The sequence below is a fragment of the Hyposmocoma kahamanoa genome, unplaced genomic scaffold (genome assembly GCF_003589595.1).
Source record: "Hyposmocoma kahamanoa isolate Upper Pololo Valley unplaced genomic scaffold, ASM358959v1 220, whole genome shotgun sequence".
Taxonomy (NCBI): domain Eukaryota; kingdom Metazoa; phylum Arthropoda; class Insecta; order Lepidoptera; family Cosmopterigidae; genus Hyposmocoma; species Hyposmocoma kahamanoa.
In genome coordinates, this window is record NW_020653740.1 from 462,125 (window position 1) to 476,068 (window position 13,944).

Sequence of the window (13,944 nt, forward strand, 5' to 3'; positions counted from 1 at the left end):
AAACTTTAGAAAATTTACCATAACGTTTGCGACTGAAAATTATAATAAAAAAGCTCACCATAAATGAACAGTTATTTTTCTTTTATAGCTGGTGAGCAATTTTGATTAGTTCGGAGCTGGTAATATATTTTCTGTCAATGTCACAAAATGGCTACCGCGTCTTGCGTACGCGCGTGTATTTTGCCGGTTTGTGAAATTTTCTTGAGTGCTATTTGCGTGGAATGTTTTTCCTTGTGCTGTGTCTTATTGTACAGCTGGTGTAGATCTGTTAATCGGAATTTGTCTGGGAAAATAACTTATGTAGGGGACGAAAAAATTAAAAATAATGCTGCAGTATATTATAATGAGTATACACATTATAAAAATAAGAAGTAATCAAATAAATTTGTCTTTTATTGTGGCCTTTATCACCTAATGTTTTGTTCTAATTAAGTAATGCTGTAATTGGCAGACTAATGTCTTACAAATTCATAAGTGACATTTTGTCTTTCACATAATTAAGTTAGAACAAAACTGCAAACAAAGTATATTTCATTTGCAAGTATTACTAGTAGCAATCACTCGTATCTACATAATGCATATTTATGGGAATATACGCACGAAGTTGTCACTGATAAAAAACAGATGGTGCTTCAAAATCAGTTGGCATGAATACTCTCTTTGGGTTGGCATGAGGGCTCTCTTTTCACCTGTATAAGCAATATTCTTTGGTTTAGTAACAGTTTTTAAATATGTATTGTTTATTAATTTTAAAAACGAAAAGAATCAACTAAATGAATTATTTATGAATTTACAAGGGACTCCTAGCATAATTGCCAGCCATTACAAAAAAAAAATAATTGAGTCAATTGTAAATTTTCACATGTTGTGTAGTCGAGTCCGTGTATCAAGAAGATACACAGACTCGACTATATCACTGCAATTGGTCGCATCGGAAACAAAAGAATAATTAAATGTACATTTATGTCTTAGCAATTAGCAACGAATTAAATAATTGTTAATTTCAAGATCTAAATAAACGAGGGGTAGCAATACAATTGACATTTGCAAATGAATCTCCGCTGTTCATTGTTAAAAAGAGGTTTATTTGCTATACGAGTAATTATTGTGAGGGCAAAAAATCACACCAGACTGGTCCATTCCCAAGTGACCATGCTGACGATTGGTGAGTGAACATTTATTTACTCGTTTTTTTATATCGAGTTTTTAGGTTTCCGCGATTGTACACATAGGAAATGAAACTATTTTTTCTGACGCGAATCGCGTATATTTGTTTTTTCAAACAAACCAACGTTTCGGGCCCAATTCTGCTAATTTTTTCTAAAAACCACTGACCATTGTAATTCCATTGAGACCCAATTGAGATTTTATTGCAATTATACTTGTAATAATATTTGTTATTTTGTTAAAATCTAGTTACAATAGCAGATGAATCTCAATACAGTGTCATTGGAATGGCACTGATTGGCTTTCATTCATTCAATAAATAACGATTGATGTTGGTTTACTAAAACTAACATGGAAATTACTATGCATATCTTAATTTTTATCTCCTTTAATCAGTAATTTAGCCTTCAAATTAAATATTAGTAGACTACACCATCGACGTCCCTTCAACTCGCCGTTGAAGAGAAGAATGCCAGAAAATTTCAATGGCAATTGAACAGTACCTCGATAGCTAACCGCTAACAATCCTCTACTCTTAAGTCTTAGCAGAATACCAAACGTACAAAATCCTGCCATTGACACTCTATCTACACGCAACTGAGATGATTTAAAATTAGCAGACTTAGGACCCTGGTCCAGTTAACCGTTTCCTACACGTTGTTTAGTTATGACAATAAGTTACTATTGCACGGTGTTACCATTGTTCCCGGTTCGCCTTCGTATTTTTTAGTTATACGAAAAAAGATTCCCTCTAGCTGTACTGTTATAGTATGATTAGTGTAACAATTTGAGAAATAATGAATTAGACTCGGCAGACATAATATCTTATTGATAAAAGAAACAGCGCGCCGGAGGCACTGAACCGTTTTCACGCGGAGGTTAAAGAACTGCTTGTTAGCATACAATTGCGGTCAACTTTAACGTTCCTTTTATCTATGCTTTTCGTAAAACGTAGGTAAAAGGACAAGTTATGTTTATATATTTTTGTATAATAAGACGGAATGTGAACCAAATTAGACTTTATCATGAATCTAAACCTAGTAGAAGTAACCTTCGTTTTAATTTGTGTGGGAAAATGGCAGAAGGTGAAGGATTTCCATTATTCATTGTTTTAATAGATAACTGCTGTACTACTAGGTTTTTCGCATTGCCTTTAATTGTATACAAATTACTTGATTATACAACTTTATATGCACACGGTAAATAAATATATTTATGCCGACACTTTATAATAGACCCTTTATATTCTTGAGTGAATCTTAAGTAATGCGCGTATAATATATTATATGTAAATAAGTATATAAATATTGTAATTACACATAAATAAGTAAAAAACCACACACACAATAAAAAAAATGAAACAGTAACAACCTCATAATGTCAAATCATGTGGATGTGTGCTAAATAGGTACAAGAATGTAGAAGATTTAAAAAAATCACAATCTAGAATTAAAATTTCAGAAAAGATTGTGCACCCTTGGTGTCTGTTTGTTTTCTATAATAACTAATTAATTATTAGTTTTACGGGATTATTACTTGTTTTAGAGACTAAAAATAATATTTATGTTTTCAGCAGCCTACCGTTCTCCACCAGTTCGTGCCCCAATCTGCACCCACGCAAGAGCTAGAGCAGCCCGAGGTAACTGAATCGTTTTATTGTTTTCACTGTTTATCTCAAATAAAATTGCACTTTTAACACGTACTAAGTACTCATTTGCAAATCAGGTAACTAAATTGAGATATTTGTACTTTTTCATGATTATGACCAATTAATTGTAAGCTATTTGGAAACGGAACGACATTTCAGGATATAGATCAATTAAAAACGAAAAACCAATGTCAACCATTAAGCAACATAAGCCGTTTCTATGTGGATAATTTAATTACTATTTCTCTCAGCAACTACTATTCTATATAATTTCAAATAAATATTAGAAATTTGTCAGCCCTAGAAATCCCAACTCGTATATATCGTATTTTGGAAATAAGTATTTCTATTTTTATTGAAAACGGGATATTGAGGGTATATAAACTGCCCGCTTTATCCCTTTAGAAACCGAAAATAATGAAATAATTTTACGTGATGATATCTACGTATCGATCATATTTTATACACTAATAAAACGATGAAGAAAAAAGTAAGGTAGATAGATATGTTTTTATCAGGACAAGAAATCTAAAATTATTAGTAGATGATAAAAGATGTTCTTGTATTCGTCATATTAAAAAAGTTTTAAAGTTTTTATTATGAAAACCTCGGCAAGTTTTTAAATTGCTAAATTTATAAAAGCAGTATTTGGTTAAAACGAGAATTTACCTACCAGTACATATGTATAAAACTTATAGGAATACTCAATGATACGCCACATAGTACTAATGTTTAATTACAAGGTGTATCATTAGATATTGATAACAGTGGCTGTCAGGATCGTATAGTCTCTACGTTTCATGCGCGTACAGCAGCTGACTGTAACTACAAATCTGAAGTTTGAATAAAGTTAGGCAAGACACCTGTCTTTTCTTGAGACATTCATTAGGTATATGAGACCAGCAAGATCAGTTATGAATAACTCATACTTGTTTATAAAATATACAATACAATACAAAAACTCTTTATGGTACACCAAAAAAGAGAACAAATACAATACAATTAAATTAAAAATAAGCGGTGATACAATGGGTGGTCTTATAGCTTTAAGCGATAATACGTATAATATATAATACTTATTGTGTTAATATACAAGTTAAAGCAATACCTGTCTTAAGATGTATAAAATTTGTTTTACACAAGAGCTTGCATATTACATATAATTGAAGCGAGCTAAACTCAAATATGGCTACTGACGACTTTTAAGGGCAAATATATAAATATTAGACAATATCACATGAGTTGCTCTGATACCAAAGCAAGTAACTAAAGCACTTGTGTTATGGAAATCGGAAACAACGACGGTATAACAAACACCCAGACCCGAGACAATAGAAAAGTTAGTTTTGTACATTGACTCAACCGGGGATCGAATCGGGGACCTCAGAGATGGCGACGGTTACAAATGCCTACGAAAAAGTGAAGACCAAATGTGTTGTAAGTATGTATATACTTTGATGCAAAACAGAAATTTTCAGTTACACTTGACTTTGAATATTCGTATATTCTAGCTAATTCCTTGTCTATGGCTACTGCAATGTGCCTTTTATAACTCGTCCTCATTTTTAATTTACTTGTTGCGTTTGATGTAGTAACGTGCCTATCATTTGAAATTTCAAAATATTTTCTTAAAACATGAAGGATTACTTTTGTGTACAATTTATGTTCTAGCTACTTTGATGAATAGAATTTGTACGTTAAAGATTTGTGGAGCATATTTTAAACCTGAATTGTTATTGGATGACAGATACAGAAGATCCAGATGGATGGCACTCCTGTCCAAATGAACTTGCCTTGGGGCCTGACACCCGAGGACCTTCATGTGATCCACCGCACTGCCGAGGATGCCGCTGCCAGCCAGCAACGCGAGCAGATTCAGCAACAGATGGACAACGATATGCAGGAGGTATATACAGCAAGAGAATGCCATTAAAACAGCTTATATTATTTTAGGAGGAAGGAAGGAATTGTCAAAATCTTAATAAACACTGATGCTGAGCCCGATAGTGATATCAAAGTTCTTTATTGAAAATTATAGTTTGGTTAATTAAATGTGTTTGTTTACATAGCTTAACTTGCTTTAAATACATCTGTAAGATAAAATGGGTTATTCTTTTAGAAAAACGGAGTGTCCAAATATAATAATACAAGCATTGTGATCGTCTAAAAATGTTAGGTTAAGACAATCGTGAACACCCTGGCCGCGGCTGCGGAAGCTGAAGCCGAGGCCCAAGCGCACGCTGAAGCACAGGCCCAAGCCCATGAAGAACAAAGGCGCCAGGAGCAGATGCAGAGCCCCACTCAAGACGCGCCATCCCCCACTTCTCGTGCGCCACGCACCGTGCTCGTTCCGCAAGAGCTCCATATGCCTATGCTCCCAATTGAGGAGAGGCCACACTGTGAGTATATTGTATATTTTCTTCGACGCAGTAGCAACTACAACAACAACAACTACTAGTAGTAACTTAGCAGCGCCACTATTTTTATTTTTATATATTAGGGGTTAAAGTATGAAATTGCCGTTTTATTGCAATAGGTTCTTTGAATTTTCATAGAATCTTCATGGTTTGAGGTTTTCGAATGAAACTTTTTTCAAATGGTTTCTGTGATTTTCTTTTTTTTTTTAAATTTGAAACATTTGAATATCGACTTTCAATTGTTTTTGTTATTCAATTTAGACAAGAAAGATGGATACTGCGAAAATTCGAGTGATTTTTGAATACGAGTTCCGACGCGGAACTAACGCGGCAGAAACAGCCCGCAATATCAATGCTGCGTTTGGAGAGGGGTCTACTAATGAACGCACCGTGCGATTTTGGTTTAAACGCTTTCGTGATGGAAATTTCGACTTAAAGAACGAGCCACGAGGAAGACCTACATCACATAGGTGAATAACGACGAATTAAGAGAGATAGTGGAAGCCGATCCTAGTCAAACTACCCAGGAATTAGCGGCATGGTTTAACGTTACCTTACCCACAATATTGACTCACTTGCGTCAAATCAATAAAATAAAAAAATACGAAAAATGAGTGCCTCATGATTTGACTGATCTGCAGAAAGAAACGCGTGTTGAAACTTGTATTGCCTTGTTGAACCGGTACAGAAATGAAGGAATATTGGATCGAATTGTAACATGTGATGAAAAGTGGATTCTTTATGATAACCGGAAAAGAAAAATGCAATGGCTGACCCCAGGTCAAATGCCACAACAGTGTCCTAAAGCAAAACTTACCAATAAAAAGGTAATGGCAACTGTTTGGTGGTCTCAGCATGGTGTTATTCACTATAGTTTTCTCCGATCTGGTCAAGCAATAACGGCAGATGTCTATTGTGCCGAACTCCGAACCATGTTGACAAAACTAGCAGTAAAACAGCCCCGACTCATGAATCGATCTTCACCATTATTGCTCCACGACAACGCGAGACCTCACACAGCACGAGAAACCATTTTGACCCTTCAGGAACTGCAGTTAGAAACCATTCGTCATCCTCCGTATTCACCAGACCTTGCTCCAACGGACTACCATTTTTTTCGTGATTTGGACAATTATCTACGTGACAAGAAGTTTTCTTCCCAGGAGGCAGTACAAAATGCTTTCACACAGTTTGTGCAGTCTAGATCGTCGGAGTTCTATCGCAAAGGCATTAATAAACTTCCCATTAGATGGCAGCAATGTATAGATAATAATGGCAACTATTTTGATTAAATAAATTTGTTAAAAATTTAAAAAATAAACAATTTAGATTTTCAGTACAAATCGGCAATTTCATACTTTAACCCCTATTATTTATTTTAAAATTATATATTTATGAGTTTTATGGGTCTTTTGTAGGTTACAATATACCTTATAGACTAACATACATAATAATATGATGACTATTTCATTATTTACACGTATGGACCACGACGTGTGACGCAACGTGGGTGTCCGATAGCCGTCCTCGGAAACGCCGGAACACCCTTCGGCCAAAAGTCCTCCATCATGAAGGTCGACAGATGTTGAGTTGGTACTCTCACCACAAATGAATTAATATTCATTTTGTGGCGGGACTCTAACTGCTCGACCCTCAGTTTTCACTCGTATGTACTCCACAGTATCCGGAGACTTTGTGGAGTAATGAAGTCGTGACACGTATAGCAACGTCGTCGGTACCGCTGGACGCAATAGATGGTTGGGGCCAGTCGGGGCGGTGCCACTAAGGTTACGGCTAGTGTACTTCTTTTTCTTTTCCACCTTTTTAAAGCCGTCCTCGTCGCACTGGTCTACTCCTCTCGACGGTACTGATGACACAGCTCCAGATATGAGTTTCCGCTTTTTCTTCTTCCCCTCCGTTGGTTGCCTGGGTTGTGGTTGTGCAGCAATGGGTTGGGTAGCAGCGGCAACAGCAGCGTAATCACGTCGAGGGTGACCCCTCGTCGCTTACGAGTGACATCTCCGCCGAGGCGGAAAAACGAGGGGCGGGGCGCGGGGAAACGCGCGCGACGACAGCGGCAGCGGTCGGTGACACGTACATGTGAGTCGACTCAAAACTGCCGATATATGCGTTTTGCGCCCCGCGACAAGTATAGATGTTCCAGGCCTCAGGTCACTACTTACAGAAGATGCACTACTAAGTAACACAACTTGGGCACGTAAATCACTGATTGTGTTCTCCGAGGCCTCCAATTTACACCGAACTTCAGCAAGGATTGCTTATAGGGACGTGATGTCCTTCAGTAGCTTGGTGACGTCGACATGGTCGAACGTGTCAGGGGGCAGCTTGTGCAGATCCTTCGCCACGAAAGCAGGCACGTCGTCAGGGTCGGTCTCCCTAAACAGCGTAAAGATGTCCTCGAGACTCTTCGCTCCTTCATCCCTCCGGCGAGATGGCATCTGCTCGGCCTTGATAAGCGTTTGGAAAAGCAGCGCCTTGCCACTGCCAACCTCTTCTTCTTTGAAGTTTGACTTGCAGATGTGCACGATGCTGACCTCGTTCATAGTGTCGATGGCGTGTTGGATGAACGCCAGCAGTTCATTGGCTATGAGTTGTTGTTACGCGCAGCAGCTATTGCCGCGCGGGTCGCGAATTATTATAATTCTTACAGTGTAGTGGAGCACGTCCGAATCCGAGCGTGCACAGCACCGCAATGTGCTACTATGCCTATATGTGAATAACTATGCCTGAGGACTATCTTTTTTATGTCAAATATTCAATCACTGCTGAAATTCACGTAATTACAATTGCCAAAAAAAGACACACGACTAGTTCGTCCCATCACTTAGTACCTATCATAAAAAAAGTGAAAGCAACAAAGCAAATGTAAGATAATTAATTTTACTCCAATGAAACATTTTTTTTCCTTAATAAGAAACCGTTTTTTAGAAGCTTACCTCTTTACTTCTTTACGTCTCTATTTGTAAGACCCAATGTTTGCTGGGGATACTTTACCATTATCATTGATTCTATCGATTCGTACGATAAAACACTGAGATTTTTTTGCATTTTTACTTAGTTAGTTTTTACTTTTTACAATTCCTGATTCAGGTAAGATTTATAAAAGTCATGCATCATCATTATCATACAGTTATTCATATTAAGAAAAATAAAGGAATGTTTCCTGTAAGTAAAATTAGCTATCTTAAGTACTCAAGGTAGTTTTCCTCCATGTCCCATTGATTTTTTCCACCTTGTGTATATAAAGCTGCTATCAATAGTGCATTTGACTTATACCAGGCTGAATAATAGATTTTAAATTGAGTACGCCTTGATATATTTCTCATGAATGCATTATATAAAACAGTTTTTTCATGGATAGGTGTGTCTGACTACGTTGGATTCGTTATATTTTATTTATTCTTTCATGTCGTATTTCAATGGAATAAAAAGATTATTCAATGATAAAAATCTGTTGGCTAATAAATGATAGGCCGGTTCAAATGGCCAGTGTTAGACGCGCGTTCAGCGTGCTTTAAACGCGTATCAGTATGAAAACGCCGGTTATTTATATGAGGACCGGTTCAGACGACGAGCGTTAGACAGGCGTTCAGCGCGCGTTGTGGTAACGCGTTATACGAACGTCAGCATGTAAAAGCCAATCTATAAAAGCAATTTGTTGTAGAAAGAATGGGGTTGGCTCACATGATAAGCGTTAGAGCCGGTCCACGTGGCAAGCGCTTTATTTAAAAAGTTTTTATGCTGTACCAAGAAAGGGCTTTAGTGTTAATATCACTGGTTGACAAGAAAAACTGGTGAGCTACGTGCTGAGGTGCAAAATATCTATTATCATGGGATATTCGTTTGCCGATTTTTACAATGAGCGGGAAGAGTACTAGGTTATTGTTTCATGGAACTCATTCACAGGTCGTAGGATGATTGGTAAGGTAGTGACGAGACTTGTTACTATTTTTAACCGACATCAAGAAAAGGAGGAGGTGCTCAATTCGACTGTTTTTTTTTGTTTATGTTACGCGATAACTCCGGTTTGTGAACCGATTTTGATGATTTTCCTTTTGTACGAAAGAGGATACCTGATACCAACAGTCTCATATCTTTCTACATAAGTTTTGTTTATAGTGCCCCTCCCTATCAACCTCTTGGTTATGCGGGAATGACACTATGACCTGTGCAAGCTCGCTTGCACAGGGACCATCTAAGTCAGATCCTAACCCCGGATCAGCACGTTTACACGCACTTCATCCGGTTCTCTGTAAGGCTAAGGCCTTAGGTGAGCCACCCGGGTGCATGTACAACACCCTCCCTATTTTCCAGATAGGTACTGGAGCTGTAGGCTCACTTTCCATCGCGCTCCGCACGACTAACGATTGCCACCGCTGAGCCGCCGACTCTAAGCCGACTACCAAATCTCCTCATTGGTGGCGGAGCTGTAAGCCAGGCTCACTTCCCGACGCCGAATGAACGGCATCTCTCCAGTTCCCAAATTCTTACGCGGCCGGAGGGACCGGAAGATGTCTAGCTCATCCTCTACTAGCTCTCCGGGCTAGTGCCGGAGATGCCAAGTGGCAGTGTCCTGCGACTCCTTTGCCCGCGCGTCTCCTCGCCTCAGGCCACAAATAGACCGCTACAAAGACGCGCTAGCTGCGCACGGGATGAACACCCCGGTCACACACCTGATACCAACAGTGGTCAAATTTGAAGAAAATGTTCCACCTCAAAGGTGGCAAACTATGAATGAAAGGTGGCAAACTAGGCGATGAATTTCGTTTCGCGCACTTTCTGGTAACCGATTTCAATAAAACTTGGCAAATAGATTTAATTACACGAATTTATGAGGTCATTTTTTTAGTACTCTGTACTGAGGTTATTATCTACTTACACAGAAGTCAAATAAAATTGTTTTTTGCCCTACTTGACTGTTTGTTACAATTTGATAATTCTGTGTCACGAGTATTATTGTTATATAAATAGCACTTACTTTTTATTTATTTATCTAATCTTGGTTTCTTCTTTTTATTAATTTCTGTTTGAAAAACGATGTGTTTTTTTAGATACTTTGTTGAATTGCTGACAAATGGATTGTCAAATTTCAAATTGGCTACGTCATTGTGCTTGCAGACATGCAGCCTCGTTCCGTGCGTAGCGTGGACGCCCTGCTGCATCGTGAGAAGCGCGTGAAGCGCTGCTCATGTGACTGCGCCTAAGCGCCTCGCATACACAAGCGCTGCAGGCGCTGCACTGTCAGCGCAAGCGCACATCTCCGTCCATCCATGTCCATGTCACAACAACGTAACAAAGCCGAACACCTTTGTTATAAAAAAAATCGCACTTCTTTTCGCCCCTTCTGTAAATAAAGTTGTTAATAACCTGATTTTTGAAACGTCGTTTTTAATTACCTAATCAATCAATAAGGTTATATTTATGGGAGTTATTATTATTATTATTTCATACATATTTTATTTTTGTTTTTACAATGTATAGATTTAGATGTAACTTCTATTTTATGGATTGTGTCAAGGATAAAATAACATTTTTTAAGCATTAAAGTTGAGTATTGTACTGTAATTGATTTTAAACAACGGGAGGTCGGCCACAATATTAGATGTGTTTCCAATGAAATCTCTACGTGACAAACATTCTCTGACTTTTGTATTGATATCATTAGTAAGAATATTTCAATTCCAATATTATTATGAATAATTTAAGTGTTTTAGTACTTGTTGGATTTAACAAATGGCATTTATAATTAAACCGATAATCACGTTGTTGTAATCTAAATCAGACTTACATTCTATTGTGATCCTAAATTAAATTGTATTAGACTTACTATTTGCTTAGTTTCATTTATCTTGTTGCCTTCAACGTCCTGTTTCAATAATAATAGAACAGTGTGGTGGTTATTGCATTATTGAAAAAAAATTGCTTACGGATACAACTATTTTTATTTACACTATATACATACGCTATTTAAATATATTTACATTCAGTTTATGAAATATTTATCTTAGTATCTAATAGCTGCTTCACTAAAATTAGGTCTCAGAGTGTTGTTACACTTTTTGTTTTTGTCACAACGAAAACTTAGTGTTATCAATGTTAAATAGAGACAAAGTATAAGGATATTCATTGCAAAACCAAGTAAGTAACTCAATAAAACTGTAGAAAATGTATGAATGCACCATAACCATATTACATCTTTACAGAACAGATACAAATTCATGACTAAACACAATAAAAACGTAATAACAGTGAGATTACGAGCGAATTTCCTTATTTTTTCATTTAGTACTCGAAACAGAATAGTTATGTATAGTAGAGTACCTATAAACATAAGTGGCCATCGAAATATGGCACACATAAGTAAATACATCGTCCAGTTGTCCAACACTTTCGTCACAGTGATTGCAGTACACACTATGCTTATAGGCAGTGGTAACAACCACGCACACGTTAACACTTTCACCAAATTGTTCTGACTAATCTTCACCAACACCACAATTAGACTGTCATACATGTGCTTAATAAAAAACACGATTAATATTACAATAACAAAGTCCATGTAAATCAGAGCACTGTTCACCAGCGTAGACAGTTGCAGTGAATCAGTAATAGTCCCCTTGTCTTTTAAAAATTCAATTAAAGCAAATATTCGCTTCAACAATCGCACCAAACTTAATTGCATTAGCATCTGATTTCTGTAATTTTTCCGCCACAGCTTCAACTTGCAAGTTGCCAAAATTGTTAGAGTTAATTCCAAAGCTGTCATAACAATTTCAATCATAATAAAAGCTTCAAACACAGGTGAAATACTTTGAAACTGGTGCTTATCGGCCATCGCGTCATGACTGATATTTTGAGTGGTCGAAAATTCCTTAAATAAAGCTGCAACAGTTGAAGTACGTTCGCTATCCTTCGACCACGTCGCAGTTGACGATGTCAAATTTCCAAAGTCAGTATGTGACACGTCTTCAGTAGTTACAATTTCGGTCGTCATTTTGAATACATTTATATATTACAATTATTTGCTCTCTGGCGACACGACTGTAAGTGAATAGAGGCACCTAGCAGACTGGTTTAACTCGTGAGAAGCGGATACAGGAAATAATTTAAAAATTATTCATTTGCATTACATTCAACCCAGTGGAATTTTGTGGTGAATGTTGTGGTTTTGTAGACGTCAAAGCAGTGCAGAAACTTCGAACTCACTTCTGAGATTACGTAGACTCCATTTGTTTACAATTAACGGTGTCACTTCTTAGACTCATCATGCTTATTGCGCCTTCGTGTTACTTGAAGGTATTATTTATTTACCTTAATTTCTGCAAATTTGTCATGAGTAGACACATTACAGAGCCACTAGATACTTATTTAATAAAGTTCAGTCAACGTGATGGAAGCTAAATGAACCCTATTAGGGTAAATCCATTACGTAGGTATACAGGGTGTAACAGTAAGTTGTAGTCATATTTCAAGGTCAGATCCAGTAAACGGTACGTAACGCATTTACAGTTATTTTACTTCCCATCATGTTATTTATTCCATATCGTAAAATTCCAATGATGTTGATGTCACCAAAAATTTCATAGCTCTAGTCGGATTTTTCATTAAAAGTAATAAATTGACGTTTAATGCGTTGTTAGCTTTTGATTATATAAAAATAGAGTTGTATTAAAAGATCGAGTTTACTGAACTATTTAGGTTCTTAAGGTAAAAAAAGTTTAAAAAAATATATAAGTTTTTTAGCAAATATTTATTCGTTGTCATTTCTTGTGTAAATTGTAATCTTCGTGCGTTATTTTGAAATGTGTTATTTTTACACAAAGTAACCTAACTTTTCATGTTGCTATCTAGAAAGTAGTTTGACAACCCGCGATTGACCCTTTCCCTGTTTTGTTCTATCCATTTCTAAATATATAACATATTTTTTTTGTAACTAAATAAGTGTGCGTTAGGTCTTATTGAGTATGCCTGTGTCGTATCACCTTTCTACGAGGTTCACTCTAAACGTCTAGAAGGCGTACAAAACAAAGCTCTCAAAATAGTAAGTTACAGATCACACATGGGTCGCAATTTGTCGCGTTACAAAGAGACGTTATCACATTTTAAGGTTATGTCCTTGAATTCTAGACGTAGGGTACAGGATCTTCTACATTTACACAAATTACTTCACGGCAGCCTTAAATCATCAACGCTTCTGTCCCATATTAATTTTAACATCAAGTGCAATCCACGACGCCTTCCTAGACCATTCGTATTGAATGTTTATACTAATAATACTTCTTTTTACAACCCTTTGACGAGAATGTGTCGGGCCTACAATGACCTAATGGCTGATAATAAATGATGATGATTTAGAGATAGATATATTTGATAGTAATGTTAAAAGACTTCGCAATCGAATCCACAACCACCACGGTTTCTCTCTTTCATAGTTATAGTCATAGTAATTGTATTTTATTTAAGGTTACAGTTTTATTATGCCTAAGTATTTTATATTAACTTACAAACAAATTATATTTTAAACAAAATTGTTTACTCATGATTGGTCATGCTGTATGTACATGTTTAGATTTACATTCTAGAGTAGAACTAGTAGTAATGTTTAAGCTTTTGTTAAGGGGTGAATGTAAACTGTTTTGTTCATCTAATAAATAAATAAATAAATTAGGCCTCCATCTCACCTACGCGACG

The 13,944-nt window shown here is 36.7% G+C and overlaps 1 protein-coding gene across 2 annotated transcripts in view; it reads left to right on the top strand.

Annotated features, from left to right (window-relative positions):
- Positions 1 to 10,587, top strand: part of LOC113228067 — a 67,085-nt gene extending 56,498 nt beyond the window's left edge. The window contains exons 8-11 of one of the 2 annotated variants that reach the window (XM_026461207.1): positions 2,741 to 2,806; positions 4,563 to 4,721; positions 4,992 to 5,214; positions 10,372 to 10,587. In XM_026461207.1, coding sequence (XP_026316992.1) covers positions 2,741 to 2,806; positions 4,563 to 4,721; positions 4,992 to 5,214; positions 10,372 to 10,457 — 534 coding nt within the window. In that variant the 3' untranslated portion in view covers positions 10,458 to 10,587. The remainder of the gene's footprint in view (positions 1 to 2,740; positions 2,807 to 4,562; positions 4,722 to 4,991; positions 5,215 to 10,371) is intronic. The other variant, XM_026461208.1, reaches the window with a different exon arrangement.
- Positions 10,588 to 13,944: the final 3,357 nt, after the last annotated feature.